Source organism: Alligator sinensis, unplaced genomic scaffold (genome assembly GCF_000455745.1).
Source record: "Alligator sinensis unplaced genomic scaffold, ASM45574v1 scaffold254_1, whole genome shotgun sequence".
Classification (NCBI taxonomy): domain Eukaryota; kingdom Metazoa; phylum Chordata; order Crocodylia; family Alligatoridae; genus Alligator; species Alligator sinensis.
In genome coordinates this window covers 3,253,469-3,266,578 of record NW_005841953.1, presented here as the reverse complement: position 1 = coordinate 3,266,578, position 13,110 = coordinate 3,253,469, and the positions used below count along the sequence as shown (strand labels likewise).

At 38.7% G+C, this 13,110-nt stretch overlaps 1 protein-coding gene across 1 annotated transcript in view; it reads right to left on the bottom strand.

The window, feature by feature from the left end:
- Nucleotides 1–1,110: 1,110 nt before the first annotated feature.
- The window catches only part of VPS41 (VPS41, HOPS complex subunit), a 169,635-nt gene continuing 157,635 nt past the window's right edge, over nucleotides 1,111–13,110 (bottom strand). Inside the window, exons 26-29 of the mRNA XM_006020447.1 lie at nucleotides 10,076–10,175; nucleotides 8,641–8,685; nucleotides 3,591–3,670; nucleotides 1,111–1,591 (exon numbers count right to left, since the gene is read on the bottom strand). Coding sequence (XP_006020509.1) covers nucleotides 1,511–1,591; nucleotides 3,591–3,670; nucleotides 8,641–8,685; nucleotides 10,076–10,175 — 306 coding nt within the window. The 3' untranslated portion in view covers nucleotides 1,111–1,510. The remainder of the gene's footprint in view (nucleotides 1,592–3,590; nucleotides 3,671–8,640; nucleotides 8,686–10,075; nucleotides 10,176–13,110) is intronic.

Here is a 13,110-nt window from a genome sequence, read left to right as displayed (position 1 = left end):
TATGTCATGTACTTAATTATGTGTGCTCCCCATTTTTTAGCAGTACACTTTAAAATTACTAGATTATAGTCACTTCAGATAAAATTCAACCTTCATGTGTCATGAAGACCCTATTTAGAGAGTTTTAGTAATGCACAGACCTCATCTGAGGAAAGTAATTTCACTCTGTACATTTACGGGCTCATTTCTATTACTTACTTTTAAAAATAATACAATATATAATATTTCTAATGCAACAATTTTATTGCCAATATTAACTATACATATCTATAGCTGTGATATGCAGCTTTACTACCACCACCAGCATGAACAAAGGCAAACTGAGGATTCATTCATAAACAGAAGGATGACAAAGAATCAAGCACTGGCTTTGCTCGGTACTTTAGGCCAGGTTGCCAGCTGATGTAAACTGGTATCATTCTATTGATATCAATGGAGAAAAGCCAATTTATGTTACCTGGGAGGCCAGCCTTCTCTCATTTATAAAGAGAAAGGAGTATACTGCAAGAGTGAGCAGAAGAGCTCACAGACATTTCATATACAGCCTATATTGTACATATAATATAGAGGAGTTGAACTAAATGGAGGCTATAGTTTCAACAATAAGGCATAGAACTTAGTCATAGTTCACAATTTGACTCAGGACACTGCATTTTTTACCTTAAAGCGTCAAATACTAGAGAGGGAACTTTTATTCATAGTTTTATCAGAGAAAAATAAGACTTATTTTTCCATGAAGTATTTTGAAGATTCATTTCCATTGGGTAAATGAAAATAAGAACATTGGAAGAAAGAAAAATTACTGCATTTTTGCTGACCCAAGATTACATTCTTCATACTTTCTTTCTTTTGGATCATTATCTCACAAGGTAATCTTGGAAATAAAATGTTCAAAGCCCAGATGTTTTCTCTCTGTTGGAACAACTAATGACAAACACAGTAACTATGCTTCAGAGTAACAGAATAGCACACTGAAAACTTTAAAAAAAAAAAGTCTGAGGATTTGCTTAACTGATTGAACTAACCCTAAAGAAGCTGATACACACATAAAGGTCACGTGTGTAACTGATAAAATAACCAGTTTCTAACAAGATAGATAAAACCATATAGTCAGTTTCACAACTGGCATTTATTGTTACATTTACTAATTTAGGGCTGAAGTCACCAAGATACTTAAAGATTCCCACTGAAAAAAAATAGACTACTCACAGGTTTAGAAGCAACTCATATGCTTAAAGCAGCTTACTGAATCAAGAACTGGGTAGTTTAATAAGCTGGATTCATATTTACATGCAAGTGTCTAATAGCGGTCTCAATTTGGCCTCATATTATTGTAACAAAGATGTATTTCTTTTGCCATTTTCTTTCTGGCTACAGACAGAAAGATGTTCAGTGTGTGGGTAATTTACAGAAATTTGTTTTAAACCCTACTTGGGAATATATACAAGTCTTTGAACAACATCAGTGGCATTCCACATCATCACAGACATGCTTGAGAGGATGGACAATGCTATTTTTTCATCTCCAAGATTGTGCTGCCTGGTCCTCTGTGCTTAGCACTGCAGATGTTGCAGAACTGTACTGGGAAAGCCTGCAAGTAAAAAAAAATGCGTCTTCAGTTACGACATTTTGCAGAAATCCATATGAAAATTATTTGCCCAAATTAGAATTTCAGAAGGGTAATGCAACGAACTCGTGATTTTACCTTGTTTGATTCTTTATGTGCAAGTTAAATTTTCCTTCAAAATGTCCCACTGTGTCTAGGCATTAAAAAGCCCATTACAACACTGACTAGCAGCCATGTAGCTGAAATTCCAAGGTCTAAAAGCTAAGCCAAGAAGCATTAAAGCAGTAGAGAACCCTACATAAGTTTTTGTCAGTCAATTTTTTACTAAAGCCCCTAAATGGACAAGATCATAATTTTAGACCAGCTCTTTGAGTGAATAAACACAGGCTGGCAATTTACTAGTCACAGTAAATACAGCTGGTAAGTACATGTGATCAAACTGCCAACAAACAATTATTTTCTTAAGAGGAAAAATGTAAGATCTTATTCTGGGACTACTCTAGTAAAATAAAAATGTATGCCATTTAAACAAACGGTATGCAGCGTGTGAATACAAAAATACTTTGGGTACAGACCGATAAAACAACTTTATCAATATCAAAGGATACTGATACCTAGGATGATCATAAGCAAATCGGGGACACTCAGGACACTGCCCCTGCTCAAGTCACCAGCACTGCTGCATGCAGCAACAAAGGCCAGTGGGCAGGGGTGTGGATACAGTCCAGCAAGGAGGCGGAGCTGCCTGGCACACCATGCTGCCCTAACACCTCTAATTCTAGGACTTCTATTTAAATTTTAACTAACGGGCCAGGAGTGACCTATGAAATCCAGGACCATCCCAGCCAAACCAGGATGTATGGGTATCCTACTGATATGGGTTGTTATGATGCAACTCTTACATCTGCATGAGAGATTCTGTAGTGATACAAATGTAGCAAAACCACTCCAACCCTCCTTCACTTGGGGTCAAAGTTAGGGTGATTTAACTACCTTGTATTACTGCAGGATCATGAAGACATAATAGACTATGCACAGTCCCAAGCTGCAGCTTACTCTCTCCTTTTGAAGTGGCTAAAATATACATCCATTCATAACCTTAGTTCATTTGCTACATTAATTTTACCATGTTATTTGTCAAGAGGGAATACTTCTTTAGACCCGTGTTTCTCAGCCAAAGGTTGGGTAGGTGGGACTTCAACTCATTTGAAAATTTCCATTAATGATTAATATAATATGAAAATGCATGTAAACTTAAAAATACACTTCTTAGAAAAAAGCAGGGTTTTGTTTTTATCATGGTGGGACCAAGATTTTTTGACAAAATGGTTGGTGAGACTTAAGGTGCAAAAGGTTGAGAACTACTGCTTTAGACAACAGCTTTGCTTTCCAGGGAAACAGACGCAGTTGGAAAACATCTTAACTTCCAGTTGCTGTGCTTGCTTTGATGCTTTTATTTCTAAATTCTAACCCAATTATGCATAGAAGTTATTTTTGCGTTTCTGCTTCACAAACAAAATATGATTACTCTGGCAAAGGAAAATAACTTCAGCAAAAAACCCCTAAAAACAAATAAAATGATTAAAATAGTCATTAACTGAAAATAATTTTTTTCTTTTCCAGGTCAATAATCAATGCATACAACTTGCTCAAGAAATTATTTTTATGGCATGTAAGTAATTAAATCATGTTTTAAGTTTGAAGCTGTAATGGAAAGGTTTCATCAAATATAAATGGACCTCATTAATTTCATACCTTTTAGATGCATTTCATATTCAAGATTACAGAAAGCCAAAATATTTCTCTTGTCCAAGAGCATAAATTTTTATTTTAAATTGTGTGTATTTTGCTTTGGATTAACCACTGCTCTCTGAAACGCACACTGAGATAGAGTCAGGAATAATTACTATAATCACGTTATAAAACCTGATAAACCTACGCCCTTCTCTGTGGATGGGAACAGTAAATCATTTGTCCTTTTGTCTTTGACGAAGGTGATACAGAGATTAAGTTGGTTGCTTACTGTGTTAGGTACAGGGAGGCAATCTTTGTGAAACATATGTCTGCAGTGGAAAACCATCACGCTGAAGGATTTGGATGCATCTGCAAGTGGGAAGCAAAGAAATATGTTATAAAAAGGACAGTGAAACAGACTTGATAGCTTATAATATATGTTACCCATGCAAAAGCTACTGACATGCTCTATTATATGTACGTTTTAGGTAGTCACTTTCAGATCAATTTATTTTTAAAAAATTACAGATTAATAGGTGGTACAAGTAGTGTCACTTATAGTTACTGCTGCCCAATACACTTATAACACCCTTTTATCTCAATGCTTAAAACTTTCTGCTCAGTCTGTTTAGACTCAAGTTTTCAAAGCCAGAGGTCTGCCTAGTACTGATTTTTTAGGTATTTTCATCTAAAATAGTGCAGTTACTTTGAGAACAAGAGGCATTTGCACACATGTAAGCGTCGCTGTCTGGGTGCTTTGAAAAGCCCCTGGCACTGTGTCGCTTGCAGTTGTATAAGCAGTGAAATGTGCATCAGCACAAAGAAAATGGTGGTGGTCCACTTTCGCACTAAAGCATGTTGGAGGTGCTTCAATTCAAAAGCGCACTGCTGCCATTTTCTCTGCGCTGACGCACATTTTGCCACTTATACAACTGCAAGTGGTGTACTGCACATCAGCTCCTGTGTGGAGCAGACTCTATTAATCAAGTACGTTCCAAAGCAGCAGATCTCTGGCACCTCTGAGAACTAAAATATACGTGTATAAATGCCCAAGGTTAGGACACCTTAGCTGGACATGTGCTCAGGACCACTCTAAGGAAGCTGCATCACCTCATTTCTGGGTTGGTAGATATGGAGCAGAAGCAACTGGATGGGGCAGGCTTCATAGAGGAACTCCTGGGTATGGCCTGAGGGGAGCACAGACGAGCCACGGGGTGGACCTTGGAATACTGGTCCAAACACGAACAAATCATAAGCCTATGCATATCACCCGGACCATCTCACTTCTCACAGAGTATCACCATCTCTGTCACCCAGGATAGGGGGCAAAAACCAAGTAAACCAGCGTCACGGAGTTGTCCTTCTCTGGTAGATTTTCTATCACCACTAAAGTGTAGGTCAAGGCTTTGGTGGCAGGCAGCACAGCAAAGTTCTGGCATGATTCTTGCCTATAGGCTGACGAAAACATTCCATGCTCAGTTCTTCTAAAGCACATTAATTTAGTAAAAAGATGAAAACTAAAACTGAATTGAAAGTGCTCTGCTTCTTCTAACGATACCATTGTGCTCCATACCTCATTTTTTCCACCGAAGAGAAAATCAGCTTATCCACCTATTAGGCATAAGTATTCCCATTTGTGGATAGCAGGCCAACGGATACTGTACTAGTTTAAGCTATAACATTTCTACCCTCAGGAAAAATTTAACAAACAAACAAAAACAACTGCAAAGAAAAATAAAAAACACACCTGCTGTATCACAACTATGTACACTATCCATTACCATACATCTTTATAAAATAATATATTTTAAAATTTCTGTTTTCTTATGCTAAAAGTGCATAAGTTGCTTTAGATGTCATAGTATTGACTGAGCCAAATGTTTTCAGAAGTTCAGATAAGGGCTAGGGACAGAAATTACACATAAGCTGGGATAAGTGATTGGAAACCAGTTCAAATCTGTAACGCAGACGTTCAGTGCACGTAAACAGCTTTCAAAATGGCCAAAACCAGTTTAAGATAAACCTGGATGGATGTAGTAGCTGACTTCACTGATTTAGGTTAAATCAGTTTATTGAACTTCTGTCCCAGATCCCCTCCACATTCAAGTTAGCTCACAGTCCCCCAGCATCCCAGGATGCACCTCCCGCACAAACCTCCCTTTGCAGGGTGGGCAGGCTAGCCTTAGCCCAAGTTGTCTGCTAGAGCTAAGCAAGGAAGTGCGCTCTAGTGCCCTCAGGCTTCTGGTTGGACCACTGCAGGCATGCGACTATTTCCAGAATTAAAAGTGAAAGTCTGTTCATTTGCTTATCAGTTCAATCTATGGAGCTTAGACTAACACGAGAAGATTGACTCAATTCATCTTTGGGCTTTTCGACTGTCTGTACTTAGCCAAGAGGTTTATTCCATGAACAATAAGAAGAACCATGTTCCACAGTTGGCAAAATGAACCCTCCAACCAGCAAAATTGAAAGGCATACCACCGACTTAAAGCTGTAGTTTCAGAGGAGGCTACAGAACATCAAGAACCAGTGGTGGCAAATGAAGGCTATGGAGATCCAGAGTTTTGTTGATCTACATGTCATGACAAGCTTCCTTCAAGCAATAAAAGCCTTACATGGGCCATGTTCCAGTGGCCCAACTCCCTTGCAGTCCCAGGATGTTTCTACCATTCTCACTGATACGTATCCATCAAACAGCGCTGGAAGGGGCATTTCAAGATTCTACTGTAAATGAGGTCTCAACTGCCACCATTGAGGCCATCCCTCAACCCCAAGTATTAGAATCTCTTGCTGATCCCTGATCCTTCAAGAAGCATGCCATCACTTAGACCAAGAATAAGGTGCCAGGACCAGAGGGCATTCCCACAAAGGTTTTCAAGCCGATGGAACAGCACTAGTGCAAAAACTTCACCAACTTCTCATCAATATATGGGTTGATGAGGAAGCTACACCTGACTTAAAGAATGCCAACATTGTGACCATCTTCAAGAAAGGGGACAAGTCAGTATGTGGGAACTACTGAGGCACTGTCCTCCTCTCCATTGCTGGGAAGATTCTTACTCGCACCCTTCTGAATTGCCTCCTCCCCCTTGCCAGAGATGTCCTTCCAGAATCCCAGTGTGGCTTTAGACCATTGTGGGGTACCACCGACATGATTTTTGTTGCACGACAGGTCCAGGAGAAGCTGTAGAGAGCAACACTAGGAGCTGTTTATGGCATGCATTGATCTACCCAAGGCCTTGAACTCCATCAATTGTGAAGATCCTGGTTAGGTTTGGTTGTCCACTGAAGTTCATCAGCATTCTCAGGCTACTGCATGATGGGATGAGTGCCACAGTCCTTTGCAATGGATCAGAGACAGACCCATTTACAATCTGTACTGGTGTCAAGCAGGGCTGTGACACCACCCCCAACACTTTTTTCCATCTAGCTTGCTGAGATTTTGATTCTCATCCATGACCTTCTTCCTCCCGGAATTGGGGTTAAGTATTAAATTGATGGCCAGCTTTTCAACCTGAGGTACCTTCACAGCAAAACAAAAGTTACCAAGACTGGCATCACCGATCTTCAGTACACTGATGACTGTTGTCCTTACACACATTGAGACCGATCTGCAGTCCACCCTTGACCTTTTTTCAGGTGTCTATCTTAGCCTGGGACACTCAATTAATATTTGGAAGACCAAGATGCTTTATCAGCCTGTCCCAGCACAAGTTGCACCATTGAGCATTTCCCATACCTTGGCAGCCACCTCTCCCAGTCAGTCAGTCCTGATATAGAAATAGAACATATCATTTTAAAAAGCTGCTTTGCCATGTCTTTATTGACCAGGATTTGCAGATAGAAACTAAGATCCTGGTCTACAGTGTGGTGTATATGGGAAGACCACTGCACCAATGCCAGCAATCTCCTTGCAGCTAACATAACCAGTACTGAGTCACAGATCATGAAACACCAACTCCACTGGGCTGGCCGCTGTGTGTGGGTGGCTGACACTTGTCTCCCAAAGCAAATCCTCTTCTTTCAACTCAATCACAGTAAAAGGACTGTGGAGGACGGGAAAAGCGCTACAAGGACACCCTGAAAGCATACCTTAAGAAGGGTGTAGTTTGAAGCTGTGTTGTTCAAAGGACATAGGCAGACAAGGTTCTACAAGGTATAATAAATATCATATTTACCAACTCAAATAGTTGGAAAAATTTCTCTTAGCAAGTTTTCGGGTTTGAAAACCCTTTGCCAGGCTGTTGTGGAGTACTATTTCAATTACTATACTCCACAACAGAACCATTGAGCCATCAGCGTTCCTGGATCTTACAGCTGCAACTTCAGAAATGTAATACATCTCATCCAATGCACCAAATGCCCTGATGGAAAATAGGTAGGAGAGACCAAACAACAGCTGTGCGCCAGAATGAAATCTATTAAAGACAGGAATACCCAATTACCAGTGGGGGCACATTACTCAGAAGAAAATCACCGTCTCTACAATCTCTCAGTTCTAATCCTTAAAGAGAATTTACAAAACACTTTTCACGGATGAACCTATGAACTTCACTTCATCAATCTCCTGGATACAAAAAATCATGGACTAAATATACACATTGGATTTATGACACATTATAACCTGCCTCACATCTTAGTCCCCAGGTACCTCTCCACTACTTACCAGCTACATTCATTCCCTATTCCTCCCCTGCCCCCCGCCCCCACCAAGCCTGTCTCACCCACTGACTCCTCCATTTACATCTTCACTGACTGGCTTTCTTGCATGAATACCAGCCTCTGGTTTCTTTACTATTCATTCCTTCCAGTAAGAGCACACACCAACTGCAGATGCTTCATCAGCCTGATGAAGGGTTTTTAAACCCAAAAGTATGCTAAAAAAATGTTTTCCAATTATTTCAGTTGGTCAAAAAATATCAGATTTACCCAAAGAACCTTGTCTATCTTAATAAGGTTGGCATTAACCTTACAAACTGGGAAGCGCTAGCTGGTAACAGGTCTCAATTGCACTGTATCATCTATCAAACTATAGCACACTTCAAAGAAAACCGTCTTGCTCAGGAAGCTGAGAAATGGAAGAGGCGGCAAGAAAGTGCACAACATCCCTGCCAATAGCTGTGCACCTCCCATGGCACTACCTGTCACATCTATGGAAAAAAAAACCTTGCAGAGCACAGATTGGACTCTTCAGCCATCTTAAAACTCACCAATCATTTGCACCCCCCGCCCCCCAGCAGATGATATCCTCATATTGAAAGATAGCCAAAGACTTAGCCAAGAGGTTTACTCCAAAAACAGTAAGCTTTTGATTTCTTTTTCCTCATCAAATGTCCTACCTGAAGGAAGTATAGGTGAGAGGCATGATTCACAGATGTTCTCCTCTGAAAGAAAAAAACATATTAAAAAAGTTGAAAGACAACAAAGGTTATGTTTATTACCTCTGCCACAGAAATAACTATAGAAAAGTACCTCCAGGACCTAATGCTCCATGCTACTCTGAGGAATTGTTTGAAATACTCTATGCAAACTATTATTGATGTAAGCATGGAACAGAAGCAGCAGAGTTATTAAGAAGACATGTTTTAAGGTACTCAGATTCTGTAGTGAATGGACAATTTAAGAACCTAAACTGACAGATCAGAAGACCCAAGAAGAGCTGTGAAAGAGCAAAAGAATGGTTACTGTTTCACATGCAGTGTTCTGAAACTGTACATATGCATCATTAATCATGTACACATGCATGTACAGGCAGTCCTTGACTTATGTTTCGAGTTACAATGTTTTGCACTTACAATATTTATAAATTGACACCGTTTCAAGTTCCTGACGTCAGTTTTGACTTTGCAACACTTGATCCAATGTGACGCCACGCTAGCGAACAAGTTTGCTGCATCACCCATCCCCCTGAAGAACATCTGTCCAAACTTCCTTGGACACTTTCTTTAAGAAAGTGGACAAGGCTCCAGAAAAACCTGCAGCCAAGACTCCTGAGAAGACTTCAGCCAAGAACCCTTCAAAAAGTCCAACAAAGTCACCTCAAAGAAGTCCTTCCAAATTAATATGATTGCTATTTACAATATAAATACATTAATGTAGCTATATTACTCATCTATAATTGATCAAGTACAAAATTCTGGGGTATTTTTGGTAAAAATAGGGTATCGGGCCTCGGTTCAGGAACCAACCCCATTTATAACATTGTTTCTTATGAGAAAACTGGTTCTGAGTTATAACGTTTCGACTTAAGACACGGTTTTCAGGAACCAATTGTGTCACAAGTCCAAAGACTGCCTATATCAGGAACTCTGCTCTTCAATCTATATTTTTTCTAACTTTCTAAGCTTAGAATTACTTTCCCCCTCCTTCCCTTCATTGGCATTTTAAAATATGTTTCTCTCTCTCTAAACATTGTATTACAATTCCTTGTTTAGTTAATGTTTTGATTAACTGAATGCTTGTGTAGGCATGTACAGCTGTTTGCACCCCTTGAAGGTTACAGAACCCAAGATGCAATGTTTTATATCATAATCTGAGCAGAAACTACTCAAGTCAAGATAAAACAGTAGAGGCTGGGATCTGTACTAACCGGATGCATTATTTCCCCATTAAAAAAGAGGGTTGGCTACATTCTACTCCATGTTTTACAAGTTGCATGCAATATCTGGGTCTTTGGTAAACTTCCACTGGAACCCTTTGTTGGCTACCTCTGATCAGCATATAAAGCACACAGCTTTAAATTTTTGAAGGCTACCCTATTTCATTTGAACTCACCATCCACAAGGACTCCTTTCATTTGAGTACGATGCATTTTCTTCAACAGAGAAAGAGAATCAGCCACAAGTATCTTCTTGCACCCCTCACGCAGCAAAATCTAACACACAAAAGAAAACAACTATAAGTTATGTAAACCTTTATATACTGAGACAGAGAAAAGCTCCATTATGTCTGGACAAACATCATGAGGACATTCTTAAAACTAATGTAGCAAATGCCTTGCTTATCGCAAATATCATATCAACATCTGAAGCACTCTCAGCATCTTCATTTGCAAGGCTTCCAAAACTGCTGAACTTAAATAGGAGTAGGTGATATTCTCCAGTAATATCCAAGGAAGCAAACTTTTGTAACCATAACCAAACTAAATGGAAAGTTATGATTCATGAAGAAGCCAAAATTTAGGCAGCCTTGTACCAAATGTTAAAAACACTCCTAAATCAATACAAACAATGACTTTGCTTATGTATAATGATCCACAAAAGGTTGTTTTGGAAACACACTTGTAAGTCATTCATGACCAGCAGGTAATGAGAGTATTTAATTTTAAAATCGCCAGCACAAGAAACACTTCACTATCAGACAGAGTAGAGAAAAAGGGATAAAATATTCAGAAACTAGTTCCAAACAAAAAACAGCCAAGTTTCTGATTTTAGAAGGTCAGATCCAGTGTCTTGTAACACAAAAAGGTCTTTCATTGTAATGATCCGGTCACTAGCAAACCTCTTGGATATTATAGTAAATTGAAAATCTTGATAACTTATTTTGAGAATATTTTCAATAAAATGTTGATAAAGAGGTTACAGAAATTTCATGAAAAGTGCGCCAATTTATTTCTCAAGTTTAAAATGCTATTTTCTAACCAACCCATCCCTATACCTTATGTTCAAAAACTGATCAGCTCTACTAATGTTTGAGCATCTAGCTTCTCTGAAACTTTAATAAAATATGAAATGAGAGGAAATTACATATTTGTCTTTGCACTTGGGATGACTATTGATTTACTTTTCCGGTAAACAATTCTACCTCTGGACAACATGCTGATAGTCAACCTTGGACAAAAGAACTCTGCTTAGGCATCTAATATAATCTGCAAAGTAGGTTATGCAAACAATCAATAAGTGAATGAATGTAGCAGAGAGAACTGATTCTTCAGATGTGTTATCTACCTGAGCACCATTTTTGTTGTGCATGTCCCATGTCTGAGGACAGCACTGTTTGGCTAGTAGTGCTCATGGGTCACACCTGTGCTCTAGAATATCCCAATACTCACTCCTTCACAAGGACATAAGTAGTAGAGGGGCCTCAGTCATCTTTCAGTACCCTCAACAGTACAGAATCCCATGAGACTAGGGCTTTGTATTAGTATAAGGTGACAGGTTGTGGATAAGATAGTTTCAAAGAACCAGTTACTATATGGCCATACATACTGTATTCCCGATTCTTTCTTTTGAGTGATTATTCACACAGATTATACTAATAGAAAGTTTACCACAAAGCACTTCATCACCAAACCTGATTCCAAGATGTTCTTTTCTCATAAGATCCTTTCTGTACAAATTACCATACAAGCAGTAGCTTTCTCACAATTAGCTCTCTCCCGTGGCTCTACCTCCACAAAAAAATGGGACAGAGGAATTTTCCTATAGTGCCTCACCATTTCTAGTCTGTTACATCCTTCAGAGTACATCCAGAGGCAGTCTCTCCCCTTTCATGAACGCTTCCCCTCACTCTACCCAACCTGTACTTTTATCAAACGCTAGGTAAAAAAGTAAAGAGAAAAAGAAGATACAAGTCCCTACGTTTTCTTCTAGGTCCCCCTCAAAAAGACATTTATTAATGTACTACAAGCAATATGCATTCCCAACACTAACAAAAATCCTTTAGCTCTTATTTTAGTTCAAATTTGTTTTCCACCAACATGTTATTTAAACAGTAGTGCTGAATTTCCAGAAAATAATAAAAGATTTACCATTATTTCTTAGTAGAAGTCCCACTTATTCTCTAATGCCTTTCATTAGATGGACATTATTGTCTGGCAATAATAGTAATTCCAGGCCTGGAATCAATGGGTCTTGAATTATACAGAATTACATATTACTGCAAGAAAAAGGGCATTTCAATTTCTACAATGTGAAGCATGTTTATGCAAATATGACAAACCTAAGTAACTCCCAAGTTCCCTTTTCTCTATTCTGCATGGAAGGTTTAGAATAATTAACCTCCATGTGCTTTCCAAAGAGAACTCTTGGTCACAATTTCAAGTATAACAATCTTACAGATGAAGTGTGTTAAGGGAACAATTGTCTCTTTTGACTGTACTGCAGAGATGCACAACATATTGAACTGGACCATTTTCAGCTGTAGAGCTAACTGAAAGTGTATCACAGCAGCTTGATTTCACAGCTAAGTGAACAGTGAACACAAGCCTCTCTCTCACAGGCTGTGGATTCATTCTTTTGGACTGCCCCAAAAAATTAGTCAGCTGTATCTCTGAAATACATAAAAAATATCTATAAAGAAAAAAACCTGTGAAACTGGACCCCCCCCAAGTGACAGTTGTATTATTTAATATTAGATACAACACAAACCTTTCTGATGGTTCAAAATGAGCTGAATCTAGTTACACAAAGCATTGCAATTTATAGAGCAACATTTCTCTCTCTCTTATTCTAAAGAGATCTTGATGATTCTGACCTGTGGATTTTTCCTTTCCATTCATTTCACCCAAGGACTCCAGAAAAAGGCAAATTTAACCACAGAATAACTACATCAGCTTATAAAAAGTGACTTGAGGCTTTATAAAGGAATAGCTGATGGACATGAATTTGCACATTTATAGAACCGCCTCATTTAAAATGTTCTATGTATCTAAGCTCTAGCATAGGGATTGATTACTTATATTTCAGATATGCAAATTAGTTACCCTATCTTCATCACTATATGTAGTGTGTTCTCACTGCTAACTGTGATTACTGAAAACTGTATTTGCTTATGTACCAAAACCAAGTTGAACTATTAAATTATCAGCA